The following is a 25,085-nucleotide window of genomic DNA, read 5'->3' on the forward strand; positions in this document are numbered from 1 at the left end:
CCCATCATGCAAGCAAGTAAAACTAGAGTGGTGAAAGTATGCATCTCACCAATAGATAGAGTTGCTGCATCGGAGTCGACTGATCCTGCACTGTTGGTCACGATGACTGTATAGTCTCCAGCATCGCCAGACTCAACATTGATGATTTGCAGGGTGGATGAATTCGATCCTTCGATATGTCCGTCAACGTCAGTAAGAGTGTTCCCGCCAGGACCAAACCACTGGTAGCTCAACAATCCTTCACCAGAGGCTTCCACAGTGAATGTGGCAGTTCCACCCGCTTCCGCATTCACATCGCTTGGTTGTACGTCAATTGCAGGAGCTGTACACAAAGACAAGTAAAGCTTCATGCCCGCCACGCATGCAGACACAAATCAAATGAACTCACCGACGGAAAGTGAGACAATGTCAGAATCGACAATCCCTCCATTGGAAGTTGTAATTCGCACTCTATAGTCTCCAGCGTCATCTGGTCCAGCATTGATAATCTGTAAAGTGGATGCGGTGGCTCCATCAATCGCCCCATCACTGTTAGAGAGTGGTTCTCCGTCAGGACCAAACCACTGGTAGCTCAGTCCTTCTCCGGTTGCCACAACACTGAGCGTGGCATTCCCACCCCCCTCAACGTTCACATTCTCTGGTTGGGTCCCAATCACGGGACTTTCACCTGAAAACGCCATACAAGCAAGTAATAAACTTGAATGGTGAAAGTACGCAGCTCACCAATAGATAGAGTTGCTGCATCAGAGTCGACCGATCCCGCATTATTGGTCACGACGACCGTGTAGTCTCCAGCATCGCCAGACTCAACATTGATAATTTGCAGAGTGGGTGAATTAGATCCATTGATGTCTCCATCAACGTCAGTGAGAGCGTTCCCGCCAGGACCAAACCACTGGTAGCTCAATCCTTCACCAGAGGCTTCCACGGTGAGTGTGGCAGTTCCGCCCGCTTCCGCATTCACATCGCTCGGTTGTACGTCAATTGCAGGACCTGTACACAAAGACGAGTAAAGCATGGACATGCCCGCCACACATGCAGACACAAATCAGATGAACTCACCGACGGAAAGTGAGACAGTGTCAGAATCGACAATTCCTCCATTGACAGTTGTAATTCGCACTCTATAGTCGCCAGCGTCATCTGGTCCAGCATTGGTAATCCGTAAAGTGGATGCGGTGGCTCCTTCGATCTCTCCATCAGGACCAAACCACTGGTAGCTCAGTCCCTCTCCGGTTGCCACCACACTGAGCGTGGCATTCCCACCCCGCTCAACGTCCACATTCTCTGGTTGGGTCCCAATCACGGGGGCTTCGCCTGAAACTGACATGCACACGAGTAATAATACCTGAGCCGAACAAATACGCATGTTTCAATTAATCTCACCGATAGACAGGGTTGCAGCATCAGAGATGACTGATCCCGCACTGTTGGTCACAACGACTGTGTAGTCTCCAACATCGCCAGACTCAACATTAATGATTTGCAGGGTGGATGAATTGGATCCTTCGATGTCTCCGTCAACGTCAGTGAGAGCGTCCCCGCCAGGACCAAACCACTGGTAGCTCAACAGTCCTTCACCAGAGGCTTCCACGATGAATGTTGCAGTTCCACCCGCTTCCGCATTCACATCGCTCGGTTGTACGTCAATTGCAGGACCTGTACACAAAGGCAAGTAAAGCATGAACATGCATGCCCGCCACACAGACACAAACTGAGCCGTAAAAATATAGGCATGTTTAAAATCTCACCAATAGACAGACTTGCAGCATCAGAGGTGACTGATCCCGCACTGTTGGTCACAACGACCGTGTAGTTTCCCGCATCGTCAGGCTCAGCGTTGAAAACTGTCAACGTTCCTGAAGTGGACCCCTCAATCTCTCCGTCACTGTCAGTCAGAGCCACTCCGTCAGGACCAAACCACAGGTAGGTCAGTCCTGCACCAGAGGCCTCCACGGTGAATGAGGCACTTCCGCCTTGCTCGACACCCACACTTTCTGGTTGGGTCTCAATTTCAGGGGCTACATAGAGTGAGTAGTAAAACGATCAGCACTGTGAACCCAGCATTATTTTTTTGGCACGAAAGGGATTCCCACCACCGAGTCTACCAATATCCAATAATCAACTGGATCGACTGCTCACCCACTTTTTAGAGGTTCAAGAAAAACTAATGTGCTATGCTGCTTTCAGCTGTGCACATACATGCAGTTACGTTGAGGAGGATCGAGCTTAGTTTACACTCTATAATTGTAGTTTACATGCCCATGACGTAGTACTACGATAAACACAAACAAGGGGAACGACACTTTCACTATACTAAAAAGTTTAACACATGCCCACACGCACTCAATTTGGTACAAACTCAAGAAACGGCTCGGCCAGGGTGAATATACATTTACCTGTGGTTGTGATTGTAATGGTTGACGTGAAACCAGCTCCATCCGCTGGATCGGTTGCACTGATGACAATGGTCTGGCTTCCTGAAGCTCCAGTGATAGACACAAAGAACATGAATTGTCCACCTGCAAACAGAATCAATGCGTCAATCACACGAGACCAACAAACGATGGATGAAGGCATGCAGCAGAGACACCAAAACTCACATCCTTCTGTTACTGATTGATCATTGAAGCTGCACTCAAAGTCTAAGCCGTCGAGGTCCCTACTTGACGTGCAGCTCACACTCACTTGCTGAGACTCAGCGAGGAACTCGGCACTGCAGTTCAGGATCAGAGGAGTAAGTGTGGGACCTTGGGTAGGTTGAGCTGCATGTGTGGAATGGGGAACGTTTGACTAGCACACTGACTATTATTATATCCTTCCGAAAACCACACGTATAATTACACATGCACTAGCAAGAATAATTATAATTGCACTTGAACCATAAAAATAGGCATGTTTCAATCTCTCACCAATAGACAGAGTTGCAGCATCAGAGACGACTGATCCCGTACTGTTGGTCACAACGACCGTGTAATCTCCAGCATCGCCAGACTCAACATTGATAATTTGCAGGGTGGATGAATTGGATCCTTCGATGTTTCCGTCGACATCAGTGAGAGCGTTCCCGCCAGGACCAAACCACTGGTAGCTCAATCCTTCACCAGAGGCTTTCACGGTGAATGTAGCATTTCCACCAACTCCAACTTCTATATCACTAGGCTGACTTGTAATGACTGGTGGTTGAGTAGCTGCAGCTGCACCAGAAAACGATCTTGATATAGCTAGGAGGTTACATCTAGAACTTACCAATGTATAATATGGCCTCTTCAGAATCTACTGATCCACCAAGATTGGACGCACGGACACTGTAGTTTCCAGCATCACCAGACTGAGCAAAAACGATCTGCAAAGTAGTTGTAGTGGATCCCTCAATCCTTCCATTACTGTCTGTGAGAGCCCCTCCATTGGCACCAAACCATTGGTAGGTCAGTCCTGCACCAGAGGCTTCCACGGTGAATGTGGCATTGGCACCAATAGTAACTCTAACACTGATTGGCTGTCTTGTAATTACTGGTTCAGTGACTGTAGCAAAGCAGATTGTGAAGCATCAAGCACTATCGCACACCACTTATCTTTTTGACTCACCTATAGTTAGCGTGGCCTCCTCAGAATCCACTGACCCACCAATATTGGATACAAGAACTGTGTAGTTTCCAGCATCACCAGATTGAGCAGCAACTATCTGCAATGTAGCTGCAGTGGATCCTTCAATCCTTCCATCACTGTCTGTGAGAGACTCTCCGTCAGGACCAAACCATTGGTAGGTCAGTCCTTCACCAAATGCCTCCACCGTAAATGTGGCAGTTGAACCTGCAGCAGCTTCAACATCGTTTGGCTGTCTTGTAATTACGGGTGGATCAACTGTGGAAGAACAATCATAATTATATCGACTCTGTTCACCATTATTGATGAAACGTCAATCAAAGGGCAGTATATCATCGCACCATATAAATATATACAACATACCTATGGTTAGCGTGACCTCCTCAGAATCCACTAATCCAGCAACATTGGATACACTAACTCCGTAGTTTCCAGCATCACCAGACTGAGCATCAACGATCCGCAATGTGTCTGTAATAGATCCCTCAATCTCACCGGTGTTGTCGGTCAGAGCTTCTCCGTCGAGGCCATACCACTGGTAGCTCAGTCCTTCACCAGAAGCCTCCACAATAAATGTGGCAGTTGAACCAGCAGCAACTTCAACATTGCTTGGTTGCCTTGTAATTTCAGGTGGAGAGACTGAAAGAATAAAAAATCAAAAAATGAATGTCATGGAGGTTATCTCTGTTCAACTTCACCAATTGTCAAAGTTGCTTCATTTGAAAATATGTATCCGCCAGTAGCGAACACTTGAACACGGTAGTTTCCAACATCATCTGATTGAGCACTGACAATCCGCAAGGTAGCTGTAGTGGATCCCTCAATATCTCCTTCACTGTCCGTGAGAGCTTCACCATTAGGACCAAACCACTGGTAGCTCAGATCTGTCCCAGAGGCCACAACAGAAAACGTGGAGGTTCCACCAGTGGCCACTCCACTACTTCTTGGCTGGTTAACAATGAACACTGCATGAGCAAGAAAGTGTAACTAACAATCATGACATTACAAGTAACGTACATTCAGCGATGAGAATGAAGCTAGATGAAAACAGAGCACCAGATGTAGGGGGTAGAAAAGGTGGACCAGAAAAGTCAGTACGGATCCTACGAACTTGAAACGCCTCCAGGCTCTCTGTGATATTGTCTGGATAGAGTGTAAATTCAAAGTCTACCGTCTGATCGTCCGGACCAAATACTAGCAGGACAGTATTCTCCCCTTGAGCTGATATAGAGTAGTCATTGTTACTAACACTTCCATCTCCATTCAATGTAGATATCGTGGCTGGTGAAATACTGGCATTTGGTGTGTTAGAGCTGGCTTCAATAGTAACCAGGAAGGTCTGTTCTGATATGCGTCCATCTTGCTTTTCAAGGGTAACAGTGACGTTCTTTGTCTTTTGAGGCTCAATGAAGGTGTAAGATGCATTTAGGAACCCAATACGAATATCTGCATAGAATTAGTCTCACAAGCTTACAATCACCGAAGATGACTTACCATCATTATCCTGTATAATACAAAGGGATGTTTGCCTCTGTAGCCGAGCAGTGTTGGTGTCAGCTACAAGACTGTTGTTATCGACTGTCAGAACAATGATAAAAACTTCCTCATCAGCTTCATCAAAGATATCATCAAAGACACGCACAGGAACTAGAATATCGTTTTTCTGACTTCCACTCTCATCAGCTTCGAATATTACAGGAACAACATCTGGTGAAAAGTCGCGACGATCTTCAGGGACAGCTGTAAGAAAACAAAATGAAGTGGTACAACCACTTACATCACACACTACTTACATCTTGCATAGTTTTGCAATAGATTGTCTTCGGTTGGGATATCATCTGGTAAAGGTTGCCGGGATTCAATTGCCACTGAGATACTATACGGTGTCAGCAACAGAGTCACAGGATTGGCCAGGCGAACGTTCTTGTTAATTGTTGCAACGATGAAACCATCATCTTCCGCACCACTGTAGTCATTCTCATTCAGCTCGAACGTGACAACTATATTATTAAGAATGCAGATAAACAAAATGCAAAAAATCCAGTAAGAAAACCTACCAGTTCGATCTTGAATGGCAACAGTGATAGTGTTCACAAAAAAGCCAGGTGGAGACGCTCCAATAGGCTGAAGCTCCAGCCCAAAAGTTTCATCAGATTCTTGAGCAATATTGTCAAAATTGAGAGAAATGGAGATGACTGCAGGAGCACCAACTCGTGCAATGTAAGTGTTTCTGAGTAACCGGTAGTCACTTTGAGGGGCTGGAAGACAACCAAACAAAGATGTCAATCACCAACTACAAAAATACCAAAAAGCTTACTTGCAGTCCCTCCAACTTCAGTGATACGTCCTCTAATTAATGCAGATGTGCCACCCCCTTCCTTTCTGTATCCAATTTGTATATTGTAAAGCTGAGTTCTTTCTGGTGCTTCAAAGAGATCCTCCAGAAAACCATAAACTAACACATCACATTGATGAATATTGAACCATAGAATATACGTATCATACGCATCATAAAATTAATCTTTAATGATCATCATACGTAGTGAACATACCGACACACTGTACACATTGTCCAGAGAGACTATACGACAGTGCTGGGGTATTGACACAGCACTCTCTAGTTTCAATCTCCTCTGTTCCAATATCTCGCAGTGCAACAGTCTCACCAGCACAGGTAGCACTGACATAGCAGCCATTGAGGATGACAGGATCTACGAATTGATTGAAACAATGTTGCTTATTAGCAAACTGCTTAATTGCTGTGCCAGTGCCATCTGTTCGTACAAACATGTTAATTTTGTGTTGACTACCGTAAATTTAGCAGATCAAATAACTATTTTACTGCACGGCTGCTCAAATTAAAAACATTTCACGCATTGCAGATAGAGGTCAACGAATAAGTCACAGTATCAGAAGTAATTAAAACACTGATTCCATGTTCTCATGCCACCATTGAGTCAATTATCCACGAATTTTTTGAACATTGATTTTGACGCAAAAAAAAAAGTTGGAAGCAGCTCTGAACAGTGGCAGTAAAATGAATAGTAGTTAGGATACCACCAAAAAAAACCATTAACATCTGTTGTGGTATCATATCTGTTGCAGCACAGGCTAGTATGGGTTCTGCTTACATAATTCACTCACCAAGAAGTTGTGGAGGACAGAAATCTGGACTAGGAGACTGTTCAGAAAAAGACCGGGTAATAAGGATCACATTATAGTTGAAACATAATATCTTACCAGATCTAGTCCTCGCAGTTGAGTATGGAATATAGAAAACACTCTCGTGACAGAGAACCTATAAAAACATACGGACTTAGTTTACTTAGCATCCTTTATATTCGATCCTACCAAAAAGTGACACCAATAGGTGTTGGTGGAGCAACCCAGTCGAAGCACACTTCAGTTTTATCGGATCTATCCGTGTGTGTCACTCCCTGGTGTTAATAAATTAATTATTGTGGTAAGAACTATGATTTCATGAGCTCACTGCAATAGGACAGTCCCACTGTTGAACAGTGGAAGTAGGCAGATTGATAAACTCTCCAACACTGATTTGCTCAGGAGACACTGAGAACTCAGTAGTGGACTCCCGAGGCTGGACAACAAATCCTCTGAACTGAGCCCCAGCACTTGCTCTCAGGCAAACTATGGAACGATAGAGGTAGTGTCATTATCACATAGAGCTATGTACATCCTATAGCTACATGCATGCGTGCTGTTAAAGTATTAACAATCCCAATGAGACCATGCTGGAGAATAAAATAGTTTACGTCTGTGCACAGCTCCACATCTGTAGAAGTTTTCTTGTCCTGCTAGCACCTGGCCACTATCAATGGAATCAACAATCAGGCTGAATTCACAAGAAGCAGGTAGGCACGGCTGTGCTACATTCTCGAGATGTTGTGGAGTCAAGTCACTGCACACACTTGGATATAAATCTAAATTTGTTGGAGCACCATCAGGTAGGCCTGAAACTAGGTTAATGCTATAGCTGCTTAGCAGAGCAGCTGAAACGAATAGCAAACAAATCACCATTTCTTGTATTTCACATAGCTCAAGCGAAAACAAGTTAGATCTAGAAGTGTAGATAAACTCTGGTATGATCGATAATTCAATGTGCTCAGCAAATTGATGATTCTACTGCACATGCGCAGACATCTGCTGGAACCACCCGTACCAGATGCATGTGCTTTTCAAGGTGGCCACATCATCTTCTCCTCCTTGTCCAGATTGAAAAGATGACTCTTTTCCATTTCGTGAATTGTATTGGAGCTGCCTACGCTCCCTACTTCATCACCTATCGATTTTGTGGACTGTAAGTAAGCTTAACAATCCAGTCAAAATGTTAGTCTCAGTATTGATTTCTTGTTGTACAGATCCGAGTACAGCTCTTTCTGGAAGTGTGTGCGAGCTGGCACAGCTTACATTGTCACTCAGCTTGTGAAGGTAAGGTCTAAACCTGCGGTGTGACCACACGTACACGTACATGTAGGGAAAAAAGAAGTGTTTGGAAGTGGTGTGACCATTCACATTTTATTACACGTGAAGCCATCCTAAATGTCCTTTGGGTAAACTCACTCAACATATGAAAGTTGTTTTTCGAGACATCACCTCTCCAGCAATTGTGACATACCCATTCAGTCAGCCATTGTGAAATGACAAAGCATCTCTTAAACTACTATTTTAGGTGTTCAACATTAGCGAACTTAGTAGCCATGCAGGTACATATCTTTAAATAGAATTGGGCTGCCCCTAAAATGAGGAAGTCTTTAACTCATTTGAAATATTTGATTTTATTACATTGGCTACAGCTCTTATCAATAGTCATGAAACTTCTTCGAGCATCTGAGAAAGCTGTCATGTCGCAAATTAAAATGTTGTGTATCGCACACACAGCTTTTATTCGAGGCCTGTACAATTAAAATCGCGACGTTTAATCAAGGAAATAAGTTAAACGCATAACTAAATTTGGCCAAAACACGTAATTAATTTTTATGCTTGCATGATTTATTTCTAGCGCCTACGGTACAGCCCCTAAATATTGTTTTCTCCTCGCAGATGCTGATACTTGCTACCCTCTTCCCATTGAATGCTGCTGAAGAACATGGCAACCCTGTTTTAGGAGTACGTTCCTCTTCCTTAGTAACCAGGAGAATATGTTCCTTTTGTGGAATTGTTGGTCTTTATAATAAGCATTCAACTTACAGTGTAGTTCTATCTTTCACTGTGAACTAAAACTAACGTCTTTTTGCGAAACATCTCTGAATATAACTTTGGGGACACACAGTTTCTTCTTATAGAGGTGGCGTATGTTGAGGCAGGGAGAGTTTTAACCAGGGGGCGAAGTTTAGCATTTCACTGAGCACATGTCACGTAGGATATGCAAAGGCCCCCTATTACATTTGTGGCCTGTCCATGACCTATATTATTATGGCCTCTCTTAATTGAGGTATGCCTGTTATAAAGTGGGATTCTGCTATACATAGTGCCTGCATCAAAAGTTCATCAAACAGCTGTGTTGTCTTCGTCTGTGTACGTTTGTTCTCTTATTTTTCCCAGGAAGCTCTCAAGTCGACAGTGGATCTGTTGGACATGCTTGGAATGTACTTGGTGATCACCAGACTACTGGGAAGGTCAGAGCAGAAGGTTCTAGTGACAGCTGTGGGTAAGTTGAGAAGACTCACATTGTCTTGTTATAGTTATTGTAAACTACATTAGAATTTATAGCAATTAGCCTCTGAGGCTGAGGGTTGTATACCCATGCACTGGAATGAAATGCTTGCTATGTAAGCTACCTCATCTTAGATACAACTAGCTACCAGCTCAAAAACGAACGACAAGCTTGCATGCATATGACCCACCCATCTACTTGTCCATGTTCAGTGAGCCCCACCCTTTTATCCTGCTTTCCTTGTGTTTAGCATGCCCTTGCCAACGTGGTGTCTAGCGAGCACTGCCCTTTTGTGAAGTACTAACATCTTTTAAAAATCAGTGCGCCTTCAAGGCAAGGGTTTATGGTAGTTAAACCCCACCCATGCAGTTGCTACTCTAAGTTGGGTATATACCGTATAACTCATCAAATTAAAGTTTTCCGATGTCATTGCTGTAGTAGCCGCCACGCCTGAGACGCCAAATTAAAAATCCAAATGACTTGTTCGCCAAATATAATACCCACTAAATGTTCCAGTTATACGATACGTCACAATCCAGGCTAGCTATAATAATTATACCTTAATTATGGTGCACCGTATTACTTGAATATTTTGCTGGTGAAGAACCTTTACGAATGAGCCAAATCAGCAGAAAAATTGACCCTCACTATAATTGCGTTTCTGGCAAGGATCATATGACAGTGTATATGTATACCGTATATGCTCGATCAGAGGCCGCTCTTGTATAAAGGCCGCACTCAAATAGTAGCCTCCCTTGCTAGCAAAATGAAACATTTAGTAGGCGCTCTCAAATAGTAGCCTCAGTGAACTTTGACTCTAGCATTTCTGCACGTGGCAGCCAAAAAAATTATTACTAGCAGCTAGCTACATGTACGTACGTAGCTACAAGTAGCAGCTTGTTAGTGCTTCACAAAGACTTTCTCATGGCAGAGTTCAAGTTTATGCAGGTGAAAACAACTTTTGATGACAAACTAAATTATCTGGAGCTAATAAACGCCGCTCTTGAACAGTGGCCTCTCTTGAATTGTAGCCTCCTCTTCCAGCAAAATGAAACATTTAGTAGCCGCGGCTCCTGATCAAGCATATACGGTAGTTACTGGTAATTACACAATTACCAGTAACTAGCGAATTGATCAAAGTTCGCATAATTTTTTTTTATGTTTGATGCTTGCAAAGCATTCTAGTAATACGATATCCACTTTCTAATTGGTTCTCCTTAGCATGCTTCTCAGCTAGATTTTTTCGGGGAATCAACTAATTTTGTTTTTGATTATCCATGACCTTCATTGTATTCTGTTTGTGGTGGTGGTGGTGGTGGTGGTGGTGGTGGTACTGACGGGGTTAAGTATTCAGTTGTAACTTGTAGAATATCGCTATAGAATTGTTCATCAAAAGAACACATTTCCTTTGTTCAACAGTGATGTGCGTTTCAACACCTTCCTCTATACTATTCATATAATAATCAGCTTCCAGTATCTCATAACTAGAGCACTTCCAGTGCTAAACTCTGGCCTGAGGTTCGATCTACATGTATTATGGCTTTTGAGAGCAATATTGCTACTGCAACAGTTATTTGTGTATATTTAGCCAACGTGCAAGTTAAATTTCTTGACTTGCTCACTTTTATTCAACCATGAAGCCTTTATAATACTATTGAAGTTAATGACTTGTTGTATGTTAAGGCTATAATTGTATCCATGCTGTATAAATGCATCTTTTAAGCGCAGTCAGGTGTGCAGACTCAGAATATACCGACAGGCCACCGTATAACCGGCAGCTGCCTGCGTGAATATGTGACGTACATGTATCTGCATACTTGCATTATTTTACTGTACAGTCATGTTATTGTATATAACATGTAGCCATTGCTAGCTGGCACCCAATGTTTCTCTGGTTGTGAACTAGATATCGCTCTTTTACAGGCTGGGGCACTGCTGAGATGGTGATGACCAAGGTGTTGCCACTGTGGGTGGGAGCAAGAGGGGTGGAGTTTGAATGGACAAACTTGCAGAGTGCACTTGATTCCAACCTCAATCTGGTAAGTGCTGTGTACTAGCTATGATATTATCTACAGTCTACTTTGAAAGGTTATTGTGCAATGATCGAGTCTCAAACGTTTGAGTTCTAACTCGTGACAGATCTTGCACCATTACAATTATGAAAGCACCGCGGCTGCTGATGCCTCGGTGGAGGTTCCGGCCAAAGCTACATAACATAAAGCTACTATACACACATTATAATAATATCATGATGAACATTTTTGCATAATTAATGTGCTGCATGCAAAGGGAAACTCGAAGAGTGGGTAATGATCGACCACGATTGTTGTTAAAAACAATCGATGCCAAAAATTTTAAGTCTAAAATTGATGGGTGCATCAGCAGAGCCTTGTAGCTCTCTTCTCACTCTTGCAGCTACCAATAGCTAGCGTTCTAGTGCAGAGCTAACTACTAAGTGGAGTAGCAACACTCGGTGAACAAGTTTGCTACGCACTCTTCTGAAAAGGCTGCAATGGCATTCCAAATAAGTAAAACTAGGCATTATTTTGCAAATCCACAAATTAAAATCCAAGAAAACATGACTAGAAGCCTATAGAAACTCTTACTTGCACTTCAATGATCCTTGAGCAGCTGTAGCAGTCCACACACACACACACACACACACACACACACACACACACACACGCACGCACACACTACTGTATACCTCGCTTGCGCATGCGCACCAAGGCATAAAAATGTTTGTGGAGGCATAGTATGCCACATGCATAACTATATTTTGTGGCCCACACAGTTGTGTCTGTTGTAAGGTTTGTGAATCCTGGTAAATGTAACCCCCTATTGACTTTGGGTCAATTGTTGTGTAATTGTATTGCAGAGACTGGTCAGTGTAATTGTGAGAAAAAGTACTTAAAAGGGCAACCACTGAAGTCTACTATTGGTGTAGTGAGGTTGATTTAATTGCCTGTCATGAGAGCTGATTTTAGCAACCATGTCAACCGAGTCTCCAAGCAGTTCGTATCTCCAAGCAGTTGGTATTTCCTTTCCACTGAAGTCTACTATTGGTGTAGTGAGGTTGATTTAATTGCCTGTCATGAGAGCTGATTTTAGCAACCATGTCAACCAGTCTCCAAGCAGTTTGTATCTCCAAGCAGTTGGTATTTCCTTTCAGAAGCCACCATAATTAGTACGCCTTGATCCACCCACTTTATTAACAGCAGTGCCACATGGTTGTCTGCGCATGCGCAGACTATAAGCAGGCATGTCTCCATGGTAACAACTGCAACGCGCATGCGCATTTAAGGGACACGCCCATTTTCTAAATCTGATAAAAAGAAACTGCCAAGCCGGATAATCGAGGTTCCGGATAATGGAGGGCCGGATAATCGAGGTTCTACTGTACCGTATAGCGGGCAATAATTATTCTTGGGGTAAAAAGTTTTTTATTGTACTTCAGTGCATGCGTTCGGGTAAACCATGCACGCTTAGGTTTTCTTGGGGAAATTTTTGTGGTGGTCAGATTGCCCAAGAAATTTCAAAATGACCCGGTATATGGTATTGCTAGAATTGCATGGTTGACGAATATAAATAAATACTACTCAGCCTCCTACACAGAAATCCTGCTACTGACTGTTTGCTCGTATTCAAAATTCCTTCCCACAATTATTAACAATAATATGCAGGCGATGAATACATAGTAGGCACTGGAGATGCATTATACCATTTACTGTACTGAAGGCGAGTCTTGAGCATCATAATTATATAATCTGTTGTGTTGTGATTGTGACTACGGCAAGCATCTCCATCCTGCGATTGATATTACTCTCTAAACAGTGCGTTACGGTTCAATGCTCGCCTATTGCTATATGAACCCAGAGGAGGTTGGACATGCGTCATCATTTATGTGACATTCTTAACGTTACCATAGATACTGTAAAAAAGCTACTGCTATGTTCGACTGTACTGAACCTGACTAGCTGTATCTGTTGCCTGGTTGGGGAGCAGGATTAGCTAGACTATAGGGTAGAGTATAGTTCAACGGTGTTGTATATAGCTTGCATTGTACAGGCTGGCAGGAATCTAGTAAACACTCTGTGCACTGATAACTGGTCAGAATGAAGAGGATATTTGGGGATAATTGAATGTCAGGGTAGCTATACACCCAAGGAGCCAGGAAGTCCAAAATAGTCAGCTCTCAGTTGCTAAGAAATCAAGCTAGAACTTTACATAGTCAAGAATGTGAGCCAGCTCACAGCAAAAGTTTGTTGCACGTGATCGTGTCCAACTTCCTCTCATAATTATGAATCATAACTATTGCATCTACATCAGCACAGTGCAATACGTGATGTATTCCCTTTGAACCGCCCACGCAAGTCGCACTACAAATTCAGTCAGTGTACACATAATTATATAGATGGCTAGGTGACGTGTGCAAAAGGTTGTTTGAGCTAGCTAGCTCGTACTACAATGAATATCTACAGCTGGTTATATCCACCTGGACTTTTTGATATGTCTTGTCTGATCACATGAGGAAATGTAACTGATATATAGATGTTTAGTAGCTAAAGATCAACCAAGATTGCTAAAAAGGATGCCAAAAGTTCAAAGTCCATAATTAATGGCTGCTGCTCTCGTCTCAGTGCAGCATGCAGGTTCGCAGCTCTTTTCTCACTCTTGTTCTAGTGGAGAGCTAACTACTAGCAACACTCTATGGGCAGTTGTTGCTACACACTATTCTGAAAAAGATGCAATGCATTTCAAGTAAGCAAAAGTATAACTTGAGAACGAAGCATTATTTTGCAAATCCACATAAATTATTTAAATCCACTTTTTTACTTGCGATCCCTTAGCAGCCTAGACAGACACACACACAAACACACTTACCATACACCTCGCTTGCGCATGCGCAGCACACCGAGGCATAACAACGTTTGTTACCTCCTCTCCTCTGAGAGGTAGTAACAAAATTAATACGTCATTCCTTTATTTTAGTGCGAGTTCGGGTGATTTTTCACCCACTTGTGCAAAATCCTAAAGGAAACCCTGAATTCAACATTGGATATAAGTATCTGAGTTATTTGACGCATACCCATTTGTACTAATTCTATTGTGGGGCAATGAACGGTTTAGTGTTCACGGTGTGGTTCTGAGCGTTTTTGCGCAAGAGAAAATAAGAGCTCGTTACTAGGCTTGAATGTAATGTTGGGATCAAAGGTCGTGCATGGGTAGCTCTTCTTATATTCACAACTCGCTTCGAGATCCGGAAGTGGCTAATGCGGTAATTAAAGCCAACATGCTCGGTTAAGTGTACAACGTTAATTAAAATTAATCAAGCAATAATATATCATAATCCCCCTAGCGTTACCTCTCCGGCCTCTTTGTTAGAGGGAGACTCACTGCTAGGGGCTGGTAGATTATGCTCAAGGCATTGCCTATTCTATTATTTTTGTTGTGCTTACAATTCAATGCAAGTATGTGTGTTTACATTTCACAGCTATTCCTGATTGTTGTCAACATGTTGCTGTGGCTATGGAACAGAAAGGACCTCAACAAAAGTCTCCTCCCACTTTTGGCAACATTCCTCCTGGTCATCTACTATCGACCCGTGCTGCTGGAGATTGTTCAGCTCTACTATGGGATGGATCCATGGGGCCTTATTATAGCTAAGCTGTTGTTCGTCACTGTCACTGGTGTTGTCACTCTTAGGATGTATGGCTCCATGTCCAATCTCAGTCATTAAGTCCAATTTCCGTTTCATTGTAGCTTCAATTTACATTTATAGTATTGTTATTATTATAATGATGTGTCCCACCTGTACAATTTGGTTCAATAGTGTTATTGTAGTGTGTCTCCAGACTTGTGTGTTATTGGTCAACTTTGAATGTGTTCTGGGATTGGAAATTCAAATGTTTTGCAATAGAGAGTGCAATCCTGCATGCGCAATTTATTTTTAATATTCAGGCATCGTTATTAATAAATAATTTTTATTATTTGGATTGCTTTTGGCTACATTTGTGCAGTTAATCTCTCTGCTCTCTGCATCAGTTGAGTTGCTTGTGCACATACGCTTTCCAATGCCAGTGATGCATGGTGTTTTTCTACCTTGAAGATTATGGTAAGAGTTGTTTGCAGAAGATAGTATACCAAAAGTACATAAGCGAATATTCTTCTGACATTAATATAGCTATAAGGCCACTCCAAGTGATACTCTGGTTTCTGGTCCACCGCCCGCATCAGATTTTATTCTTGGATTTCTATCTCCTACGCATGCGCAGAATGGTCCATGTGGTACAAAATAGTGTGATATAATGATATTCATTTGAAAAATAATGAGATTCATGAGGTGAAATTGATAATGACATAATGAGAAAAGCCGCCCGCCCGCATGCAATTAGCAGGACCAGAAACCAGAGTATCACTTGGAGTGGCCTAAGGTGATGTGTGGTATATAAAAATAGGCCCTGATAAATTATGATTTTTTTCACCCATTGTTCTATCTTTATTTTTGAAAAATGTGCCTATTTTTCTCACTGATTCACAAAATAATTATAGAAAAAATTATGACGTAGGCATAAACACAGCATACAACTGACACAAGACATAATTATGATTCTCAGTTGTTGACTTGAACTGATCTCACCTTCAGCATTTTTGTCATGAAAATGTCGTTATGCAAAACTTAACGTAATGATCTTTACCAAAAATAGTCATTGATGCCTTTAGACGCCTGTTATGCTAATGAATTATTCCGAAAATATTCGTGCTCAAGGATCCACCCCCTGAAATTATCCACTATAAAATTATGGTATGGTATACTATAATTATAATAAAAATGCAGTACATGCATGATTGTGTATTGATTTGTATGCACGAATATAATGTTATTGTCAAGTGACTTATGTGTGTCTCCCAAGAATAGAACTAATGGGAAATAATTAATAGGAATAATTCTGAGCAATAGTATTTCGGATATTATGTTTTGAGCACTTCTAATGCTTTTCTAAGTTGTATCAGGTTGAATGCACTGTATCATCTCATTATAGGAGTCAGGGCGGAGACAATAGTATATAATTATATGCAGTATAATTATGTGTACAAATCAAAATAAATCTCTGGTCTCCTGCTATTCATGCAGTTTATATTAATTGTTTTCTCTTTTCAAAACAGCTTACATGATGTTGCCTCACTCTTTGCAATGCGTGATATGCAGCGGCAATTGCAATAATCAGAGGCCACACAGTATAGCAATCCATTTGTATGTACAATTGGGGATTTGCAGTTAGATATGTAATTATAAGATCTAGCTCTTCATAATGATAATTATTGGCCATTGAATACGTATCTAACCATAGATACTATTATAAATTACTGTAGTATCTATATATGATCTAACACATCAAAAGAGCAATGAATAATCTTGCATATAATATATGGTATGCATGCTCTTCATCTGCGCTTGCTTGCATGGTCATCCGGATCTTAATCTTTACTGTGGATTTATTGTTTGCATGTTTGCATCCACACATTTTTCGCTGTATGTGTATGTATACCTATGAGTTGATGAGTTCACATAATAATTATACTCACTTCATGTACTGGCGGCATAATTGATTGATTGATGTAACTTAATTGAAGTGCTTGCAAATTTATAGATAATTATAAAATTATACTCGATCGAAATCTTCACGTGCATGTACCAGTGGATGTAGAACATTATAACCCGCAATGCCTTGCAAAAATGCATAAATATCCCCCCGCCCTCATGTTAATTGTACCACAGAAAAGCACCTTTTTCTGTACTATCATGTACTCTTGATACTGTAATTATACATGAATTGTTTGCACCAAGAGTGCAAATGCCTGCAGCCATTACCTCGACTTGAAGGGAAAAAACATTCTATGCAGGGGGAAAACAATAATTATAATTATATACCAGGTGATTGTTTTGTCTCCCTGGACATAAAATAATTATTCTATACTGCCACATGCCAACACACAGTAGCTAACAAAATTATTCGATGATGGTAGATCTTTTTGCTGATACATGAATATTGGATTAAAATACGCGATTTACAATGTAGCGGCAAATTTTCGCTCTTTGTCCAGAACCCTCAGTAGAAATGTTCATGGGTTCTAATATTCACGGTTCAATTCACATGAAACCACACCCACTAATAGCTTTGCATGTGAAATACCAGTGCGTGGGAGTTTATACTAGTTTTTAATATTCGCGTTAGCTGCTCTGCCCTCGAAATTTTTTGCACCTCACGAAAATATTTAAAGAAAGGTCAGGTGACTACGCTGATTGGCTGGAGATGATGTGACAGCACTAATACAGTTACAATACGCAAAATAGATTCATAATTTTGACTCTAACCAGATATGTCTATGTACTCAGGCAGAAATCGAATTACCGCATTTCTTCTAATTACAGCGCCACAAAAAATTCAATAATGATTTTTCAATGGCACACAAATCAGAGTGGCTCTTAGCAATTGTTTCCACGAGGCTATCATATCAATTGTACATAATAATTTACTCGATCGATTTAAGGTCACGTTATACTATTAAAGCGGCAGGAATAAATATTTCCAGAATTTACTTGGCGCTCAATTGGAGTAAAAATATAATAATTATTATTTTGTAGACTTGCATGGCGCTTCTGCTAGTTGTCATTAGAAGAAAATTAATAAGCATAATTATATCCTACGTGTACACTTTACAGTGCATCCAATCTATAGAGAGAAGATTAAGAAATTGTGCTGATACCATTGTGTATGTGAAAGAATACTTATTATCTACAATAATTAAAATTAAGTATTTCCCCAAAAGTTGTTACATAAAAATTATGATGAGAAATCCATTTACCGTATTAATTTACTAGAATATTTTGCGGGTGAAAAACATTTGCGAATGAGCCAAATCAGCAGAAAATTTGACCTTTGCAATCTAACTATTGCGCTGGCAAGGATCGTGTGTATTTACTAGCAGTTTTGTGGATTTTATTGTTGCGAATTGATCAACCATGCATCGCAAAGTTCGCAAATGTTTGATGCTTGCAAAACATATTCATACGGTAGGTGAAAACTGGGGTGATTGGAAACGCATTTATCTCCAGATTTGTCTTTTCAAAAGTGAGACAAATTATTCATTTTGGACCTTAGCCATTAATTTTGGATCTTCTTCAAATCTCTTCCTAACCGAAACGACACTCAAACCTAGCCCTGCGGAGGGTGTGTATAGAGCAACATCGAACCGGTCTAGCCAACTATATAATTATATCTATAGATGTTGTGACAAAGTCCCAGACTTTAGCTGGAAACTGTTGGTACGTCTTTTCTCTCTATGACAATAAGTGTATAAACCCTCGCCTTATGTTCCCATGTTGTAGCCTATTTATTCACTTACACAACGGTATGAGTAGAAATTTTAATCATAGTGTAGTAATAATTATTTAAGCTACTCCCTAGACTGGATGCCTGTATAGTCACTCTAAAAACAAAGAATAAAAAGTTATAAATCTGAATCACAGTTGGCATTAATTAGTCTATATACATCTGGATATCAAATGGAGCGGCAGACCATTTTTTCACAGTTATCGGGTTCCCTCTTACAATAAAAGTGAAGCTCTTGCAGCTAAGCACTGGGAACTGGTTCCCAGAATGTGGCCAAATGCAACTGTTTCCCCATGAATGACCACATGTCTTGCAAAGGATCTTGTGTGTTTTGTTCATAGCCAGCTTGTACAGTGGCTTTGGATGCTCGATCTTGTTAATCTTATCTTGAAATTCTTCACTAGGAACCACATAACAATTCCCATTGAGTACTCGAATATCAGCAGCACAACAAGCAGGTGTTTTGCAGGTAATACATAGTAGATGTACGTCTTCAACTTTGTAAGTAGACTTTTTCTCATTTGCCATTGCTCTGTCACGTTCTTCTTTCTTCAGAAGCATTTCTTGCTCCTTTTCGATCTTTATTTGCAATATGCGGCCTGTTGGAAAGTGAGCATCTAGAAGAATGGTATCGACAAGCGCCAACAGCTCTCCATTCATCACTTCTTGCCTCTGCTTGCTTGTAGACGACAAGATGGTGTAGCCCTCACTCTTTCCAGTTGCTCGTGCTCGTCCGAGAGTTTGAGCTTTGGCAATTTCATTAGAAACATGTTGGTATCGTATGACAAGATTACAGGCTGGAATATCAATTCCCTCTTCTCCAATTGAAGTTACCACTAGGAGATTGCTTCTCCCATCACGAAATGATTGGAAAGAGTTTTCCTGTTCGGCTTGAGTCATCCCGTCCCCAGTAATTCCAGCTTCCTGCCCAACAACCATGCAAGGGTGGATTCCAAGCTGCTCGGCAGTGGGTAAAGATTTGATCCAGTTGAAAATGGAGGATGCATGTTTTTTTGTTCTCACAAATAACATCACCTTGGATTGGGAATCTGTCACAAACTGTTCTTTAAGAATACTCTTGACTTTCAAAAGGTGAGGATTTTCTACTCGAACAATGCCCTTCAATTCTGCTAGAAGGCTATTAAGGCTGGCACATAATTTTGTCTCGAATTCGTTTGCCACGTCAAGTTTGCGTATACTTGAGCTGTCTAAAACACTCATAGCATCTTCGTACTGTAACTCCATGTAAACGTCTAATGCCCGGCTGAGACAGCGTAGAAGCTCCCAAATTCGAATCAAATCTCGAGATGTGGGATTAGCACTTCTTTCTAGAGCAAACTTTTTCTGCTGAACTTGCGTTTCATACTTTTGGCTCCACCGATTGAATGGGCATGTAAAACTAACCCTCCTCTCAAGTTCTTGCATGAGTGCCACAACGTTGACAATGAATGGCTCATTTGATTCTCTATCTTTGGAATTCTCTACATTGTAGTCGGGCTTGTTAGTGTGTTCTTCCAGCTCTCTTTTATTCATTCGAACCATTTTGATACCACTTGTGGCATCCATGAGTGCACAGAGTTTGACTAAGTGGTCAATGGTAACTGTCTTTTCAAGATTAGGATTATCTCCAGCTCCTGGTGATGCTGTCAAGCCCATGACTTGCGGCAAAGTTGCCTTTTCTGATTTCATCTGTATGTATCGGATCATGAGTCCTGCATATGGAGAATTCTTTCGAGTATGATGACATTCATCAAAGACAACAAGACTAAAATCGGACAGTGAAACTCTTCCACACTTCTGATCATCAAGAAGCTTGCCAGCAGTACACACAATGATGTGATGGCCGTCATCAATTGAAGTTTTGATAGAGTTGTTCGTATCGTCTCCAATACAACAAGACACTTGCGCAGCCGGGATGAATCTTTGCAACTCTTTGGTTTGCTGCTGGGCAAGTGGCCTCTTCTCTACAATAAAGACAACCTTCCTCATCTCGTCTTTCTCTTTTCCAGTTTGAAGATGGTGTGAAATCACAAGAGCAGCCACAAGAGTTTTTCCACTTCCAGTGGGGGCCACAACAATATAATTTTTTCCTTCAATACCGGGCTGAGCTAACTCTGTTTGATAGCCTCGAATAGATTTTCCTTTATCAAGAGCTAAGGTGTAATCAATAGGTAGGAATTCAGTGGGGGTTTCGTCAGGAAGAGGAGGCCCGTCCACGGCAATTGGAAGATCATTCGTACCACCTCGTGGTTTGAGTTGTACTTCACTCACATCGCCATCGCAGTACAATTGTTCAGTGGCAATTGTAGTTGTTGTGAAAGCAAGTTCAGCCGATTGTACATTGTAGATTGTCTTTTGTGGTTTATGTTGTAAGTTGTCGGCGTGGGAAATGCAAGTTGGGCCTTCAGTTGTGGAAGTATTTTGATCTTCACTACCAGATTTTCTTCCTGTGTCGTGAGCCAGTGAAACAGTAGCTGCACAGTACAAAATATTTAATAACTTAGATTCTGTATAATTATTACTTATGTCAACATCATTGTGTCAACATTAGTGATGCCGTTTATTTTCCAGTGTGGGCTAGAATCGAGGCTAGGGTGTGGCTACAATAAAAACGAAGTTGGTTAATTTTAATACCTCCAAAGACGTTCTCTTGTATAGCTTTCACTGCTTCGTCCAGTTGAAGACCACTCGAGCTCAGGCAATCAATGAGTGTTTGCCAGGTTAGTTGAGAAGGGTCAGCCTCCTTAAACCACTTGCCTATCATGCAGTCAAAGCAATCTCCTTTGTCGGCTCGATACTTTTCTCGGATTTCATCAAGAGCAATACCATCCTCATCTCCGACATTCAGTTCCAGCCCCAGATCGTACCATTTGTGAGTAGCGTGAGGTTTTACATACTTATTGATGTCTTTTCTCTTAGGTTTCTGAGCTGCAAAACATTGACATTGCTTTTATATATCTAGATCTATAGGTAAAAATATCTCGATATAGAATTTCTACTTGTGACATCAAAATTCTTACATCACACATGCACAGATTGTTTTCAAGAGCACTCACCCATACTACACTAGCTGTACTGTTGAGTTTATCTTGTTTCTCTGCCTATGAAAGTCACAGTCTAGTCAAGGGTAGTGTTTATAATAATCTCGGTGTTTATATAGACAGGCGTCGCCGCCCTCGTGTTTATATAGCTTCCAACAGCAAAACACCTGGGAATATCCCCATGGACATCATTACCAGCATTCCTGATTCCCAGAACTATATCTACATTGTACATGCATGTAGTATACATGTACATAGAATAAACACCAGGGAATTTCCCCATCATTATTTGTGTTGACAAAATTATCATGCATGTGGGCGAGCACATTCCTGATTCCCAGAACAATAATAATATTAGATCTACATCGTATAACCGTATTATGGGGTGTTATCTGTGTCAAAATGACTATGACAATGTACACACGCGTGCATTCATATGCACATTACAATATGCATGCCAACATGCATATGCACGTTACAATATGCATGCCAACATGCATATGCACATTATACAACATGCATATAATTTTTATACACATTTACAGTATTATGCTGCATGCATGGGATGTCAATAATTATGACCTCCGGCAGCATAATTATACACTTATACACCCAATACATGTCCATATAATATAGACTTGTTGGCACATACAACATTAATTGTGGATGACTCCTCCACAAGACTCCAATTTGAGCTGGAAAAGACGCCGCAATAATTAGTTTGTTAGTAGGTGTGACATCTTGACTTGATTGTACATGCGCGGTAAAAATATAAGCCCACTCCACATGTACCGACACGTGGAGAGTGGGCTTCTAAATATAATCTGCCCTCGTTGGCTACTCTCCAAATCTGGAGGCGAGAAAAATAAGGAAGAAGAAGAAGTACCGACAGTGTATCAGACTCTAGCTAGCTAGTTAGCTGTGATATAAATGGCTGACAAGATTACTCGCGCCAACGAGATAATATAAATTTATTGTGCTAGTCCTATTATGAGCACTTACACTTTGACCCAATGACCATGGACATAATCTAGACTCCACCCTTTCTGCCTACAAAATTACAGTGTAATTACTCTCAATATCCGGATACATGCATATTGTGTAATGTGTAAGTATACATGACATGCACATGCATACCATGCATGTATAATTATTATTGACTGATAATTGTGTAACGACTAACGTGTATATGCATGTTGTAATGTGTATATATTATGTTGACATGCATGTTGCATGCATGCTGTTGAGTTCGTGCACCGAGCAGCGTGCGGCAGTTCAAGATAAGATTTAACATTCAACCATGGATCAACTGACAGTATGCACAAAACATAGACGGTAAATACTAAGACAACAAAGACAGTGGAGCAGAGGCTCCCATACACAAAGGGCGCCGCTAGGAGCAGGCCGCCGGGCTAGAGCACAAAGCAATAAGATAGACCTATACAAAAGAAGTGTTAACTAGTAACAGAGATACAAAAGAAAGGGGATTGGAAACGACCGCCCACGCCCTATGTAAAAGGACTGACATCCGGTGAAGCACTCCGTGTAATTATTGCGCTCGCAAATAATTACATGGAAAAGTTTTATATCCCTGGTTTCTAGCTCTCCTATCCACTAGAGATCACTCAGGGCCTGGGAGATACTTGAGAGAAGTAAGCTTATACCACTGACAAGCTCTAAGTCCGTTGTCTTTACTCTGTTTCCAATTTTTTTGAGTTTAGCTTGAATTACTCTATGTCAACTTTTCTCTGTCCCTCCTGTGAAGTCAAAACAGCAAAGGACATTGCTTGACTTGGTTATTATGTATCTAAGTGCTACATAGAATGGCTTCATGCTATAAATAAGCTGTACTGTTCATAAACGTTTGCAGTATAGTCCTTCAAACTGCTTTAGTATACTTTTAGACACGCCACGGGCCTGTCCCTCCTTAGCCTCGATCCCAGGCCGAGTTTTCGCTTTTATAACGGTTAGGCGAACAACTGGGCCTGGTACTAGTTGTCTGCGCATGTCAATCGTTCGTCAGATTCTGACGAATGGATATTCTCGTTCACTTTCGTGACATTTATATTCGTGTACTAGAAGTCAGTTCCCGTTTTATCATTATTGGAATCGATTGGAATGGCTCTTAGCTGAAGCTTCTCTCTTCTCTGAAGCTTATTCTGAAGACTGAACAACAAGGGAAGAGGTATAAAGCTTTGTCAAGCTTGTTAAGGTCAGATATTTTTGTGTGGGCCCTATGGCCGGCTATGCTATCAAGTCTTGTTCATGTTTGGCAAGAATGTAGGTAGACTATAGTTTCATCATTAATATGGTGGATCAAGTGAAGAGTGTGAGCTAGAGAACTTGGTGCTGCCATCATCAGCTCGTCGACAATGACACTATAACCGAGAAATTTAATATGTATAGATCTACACGTATTTAAAATGTCTACTTCTCTGTACAGGAGCAATGGCTAATATCCAGCTATCCCAACAGTGCTCCTCTTGGCTATACTAACGGACGAGACTGGACAGTTTGAGGTAAGGGTTTAATCGTCTTTGGTTTCTTTTAATATTGTCCTATACTCACAGACACAGGACTGGAGTATGACCTGCTCATTCGAGCGTTGCTGGGTAGCTCAGAGACATCAAGAGAATCTACGTTTTCTCAAGCAATGAGTTACGAGTTGGGGCCTAGAATCAGAGAAGTCCAGCAGCCTGCTAAATCTTTTTGAAACGTAATTTGAAGGCATTCAATCATCCTGAAGTTGCCCTGGGTCACTGTAATTGTGCTGCAGCACAACTGGCAACTCCCCAGGCCTTTGTGAAGCAGCTCCCTATGTGCATCTTTTGTGTACTCACTCTGTGCATTTTCTGTGTACAAATTTCCATTATTGATTTGTTAAATATTTTTGCCGACCACAAATATACAATGAAAATTTGACGCATGCGCAGACAACTAGTACCAGGCCCAGTTGTTCGCCTAACCGTTATAAAAGCGAAAACTCGGCCTGGGATCGAGGCTAGTCCCTCCTACGACTTCATAGTAAAGGCTATTTCTTCTTGCATAGCATTTATTTGTCTAGTAATAGTGGCTGCATGGCTTAGTCGACTTTTTAGAGTTAAATTCTCTTTACTTTTTAGAAAAATCAACATTAAAAATGATCAATTTCACTGTTTCTATGTACAGCACATTGTAGAGCAGTCAAGACTGGTAATGAGCATGCTGACTATAAATATAATCCTTTGTAGTTTTAGCCACGCCCTATAACGCGGAATGCTTCACGCAAAAATTTCGTAAAAATTTCGTTTCCAATCCCCTTTCTTTTGTATCTCTGCTAGTAATAAGAACTCATGCGCATGTACAATTAAACAGTAAACATTACAACAC

At 41.2% G+C, this 25,085-nt stretch overlaps 4 protein-coding genes and 1 long non-coding RNA gene across 5 annotated transcripts in view; 2 read left to right on the forward strand and 3 right to left on the reverse strand.

The window, feature by feature from the left end:
- LOC135352439 (titin-like) overlaps window positions 1–1,039 on the reverse strand; it is a 35,073-nt gene extending 34,034 nt beyond the window's left edge. The window contains exons 1-3 of the mRNA XM_064551622.1: window positions 724–1,039; window positions 389–667; window positions 50–322 (exon numbers count right to left, since the gene is read on the reverse strand). Of these exons, the coding sequence (XP_064407692.1) occupies window positions 50–322; window positions 389–667; window positions 724–1,024 (853 nt within the window). The 5' untranslated portion in view covers window positions 1,025–1,039. The remainder of the gene's footprint in view (window positions 1–49; window positions 323–388; window positions 668–723) is intronic.
- Window positions 1,040–1,048: 9 nt separating this feature from the next.
- LOC135352441 (muscle M-line assembly protein unc-89-like) lies at window positions 1,049–7,723 on the reverse strand. Its single transcript, XM_064551625.1, has 21 exons — window positions 7,380–7,723; window positions 7,097–7,254; window positions 6,958–7,043; window positions 6,847–6,904; window positions 6,751–6,787; window positions 6,159–6,317; window positions 5,924–6,061; window positions 5,664–5,864; window positions 5,400–5,606; window positions 5,101–5,346; window positions 4,624–5,052; window positions 4,305–4,571; window positions 3,970–4,245; window positions 3,589–3,864; window positions 3,250–3,525; window positions 2,913–3,197; window positions 2,604–2,765; window positions 2,400–2,522; window positions 1,752–2,021; window positions 1,387–1,659; window positions 1,049–1,323 (listed from the first exon to the last, which is right to left on the reverse strand). The coding sequence occupies exons 1-21, from the start codon at window positions 7,642–7,644 to the stop codon at window positions 1,049–1,051; spliced, it is 4,467 nt and encodes a 1,488-aa protein (XP_064407695.1). The 5' UTR covers window positions 7,645–7,723.
- Window positions 7,724–7,763: 40 nt separating this feature from the next.
- LOC135352499 (BOS complex subunit TMEM147-like) lies at window positions 7,764–15,162 on the forward strand. The gene is made up of 6 exons (XM_064551676.1): window positions 7,764–7,924; window positions 7,986–8,055; window positions 8,668–8,733; window positions 9,169–9,274; window positions 11,204–11,319; window positions 14,775–15,162. Exons 1-6 carry the CDS (start codon window positions 7,794–7,796, stop codon window positions 15,018–15,020), a joined length of 735 nt encoding a protein of 244 aa, XP_064407746.1. The 5' UTR covers window positions 7,764–7,793; the 3' UTR covers window positions 15,021–15,162.
- Window positions 15,163–18,689: 3,527 nt separating this feature from the next.
- LOC135330763 (ATP-dependent RNA helicase DHX58-like) lies at window positions 18,690–21,880 on the reverse strand. Its single transcript, XM_064525717.1, has 3 exons — window positions 21,732–21,880; window positions 21,310–21,603; window positions 18,690–21,149 (listed from the first exon to the last, which is right to left on the reverse strand). Exons 1-3 carry the CDS (start codon window positions 21,733–21,735, stop codon window positions 18,823–18,825), a joined length of 2,625 nt encoding a protein of 874 aa, XP_064381787.1. The 5' UTR covers window positions 21,736–21,880; the 3' UTR covers window positions 18,690–18,822.
- A 1,849-nt stretch (window positions 21,881–23,729) lies between these two features.
- Window positions 23,730–24,592, forward strand: LOC135338322 (uncharacterized). Its single transcript, XR_010395482.1, has 2 exons — window positions 23,730–24,235; window positions 24,287–24,592. It is a non-coding gene; the product is annotated as an uncharacterized LOC135338322 (long non-coding RNA).
- Window positions 24,593–25,085: the final 493 nt, after the last annotated feature.

Source organism: Halichondria panicea, chromosome 1, assembly GCF_963675165.1.
Source record: "Halichondria panicea chromosome 1, odHalPani1.1, whole genome shotgun sequence".
Lineage (NCBI taxonomy): Eukaryota > Metazoa > Porifera > Demospongiae > Suberitida > Halichondriidae > Halichondria > Halichondria panicea.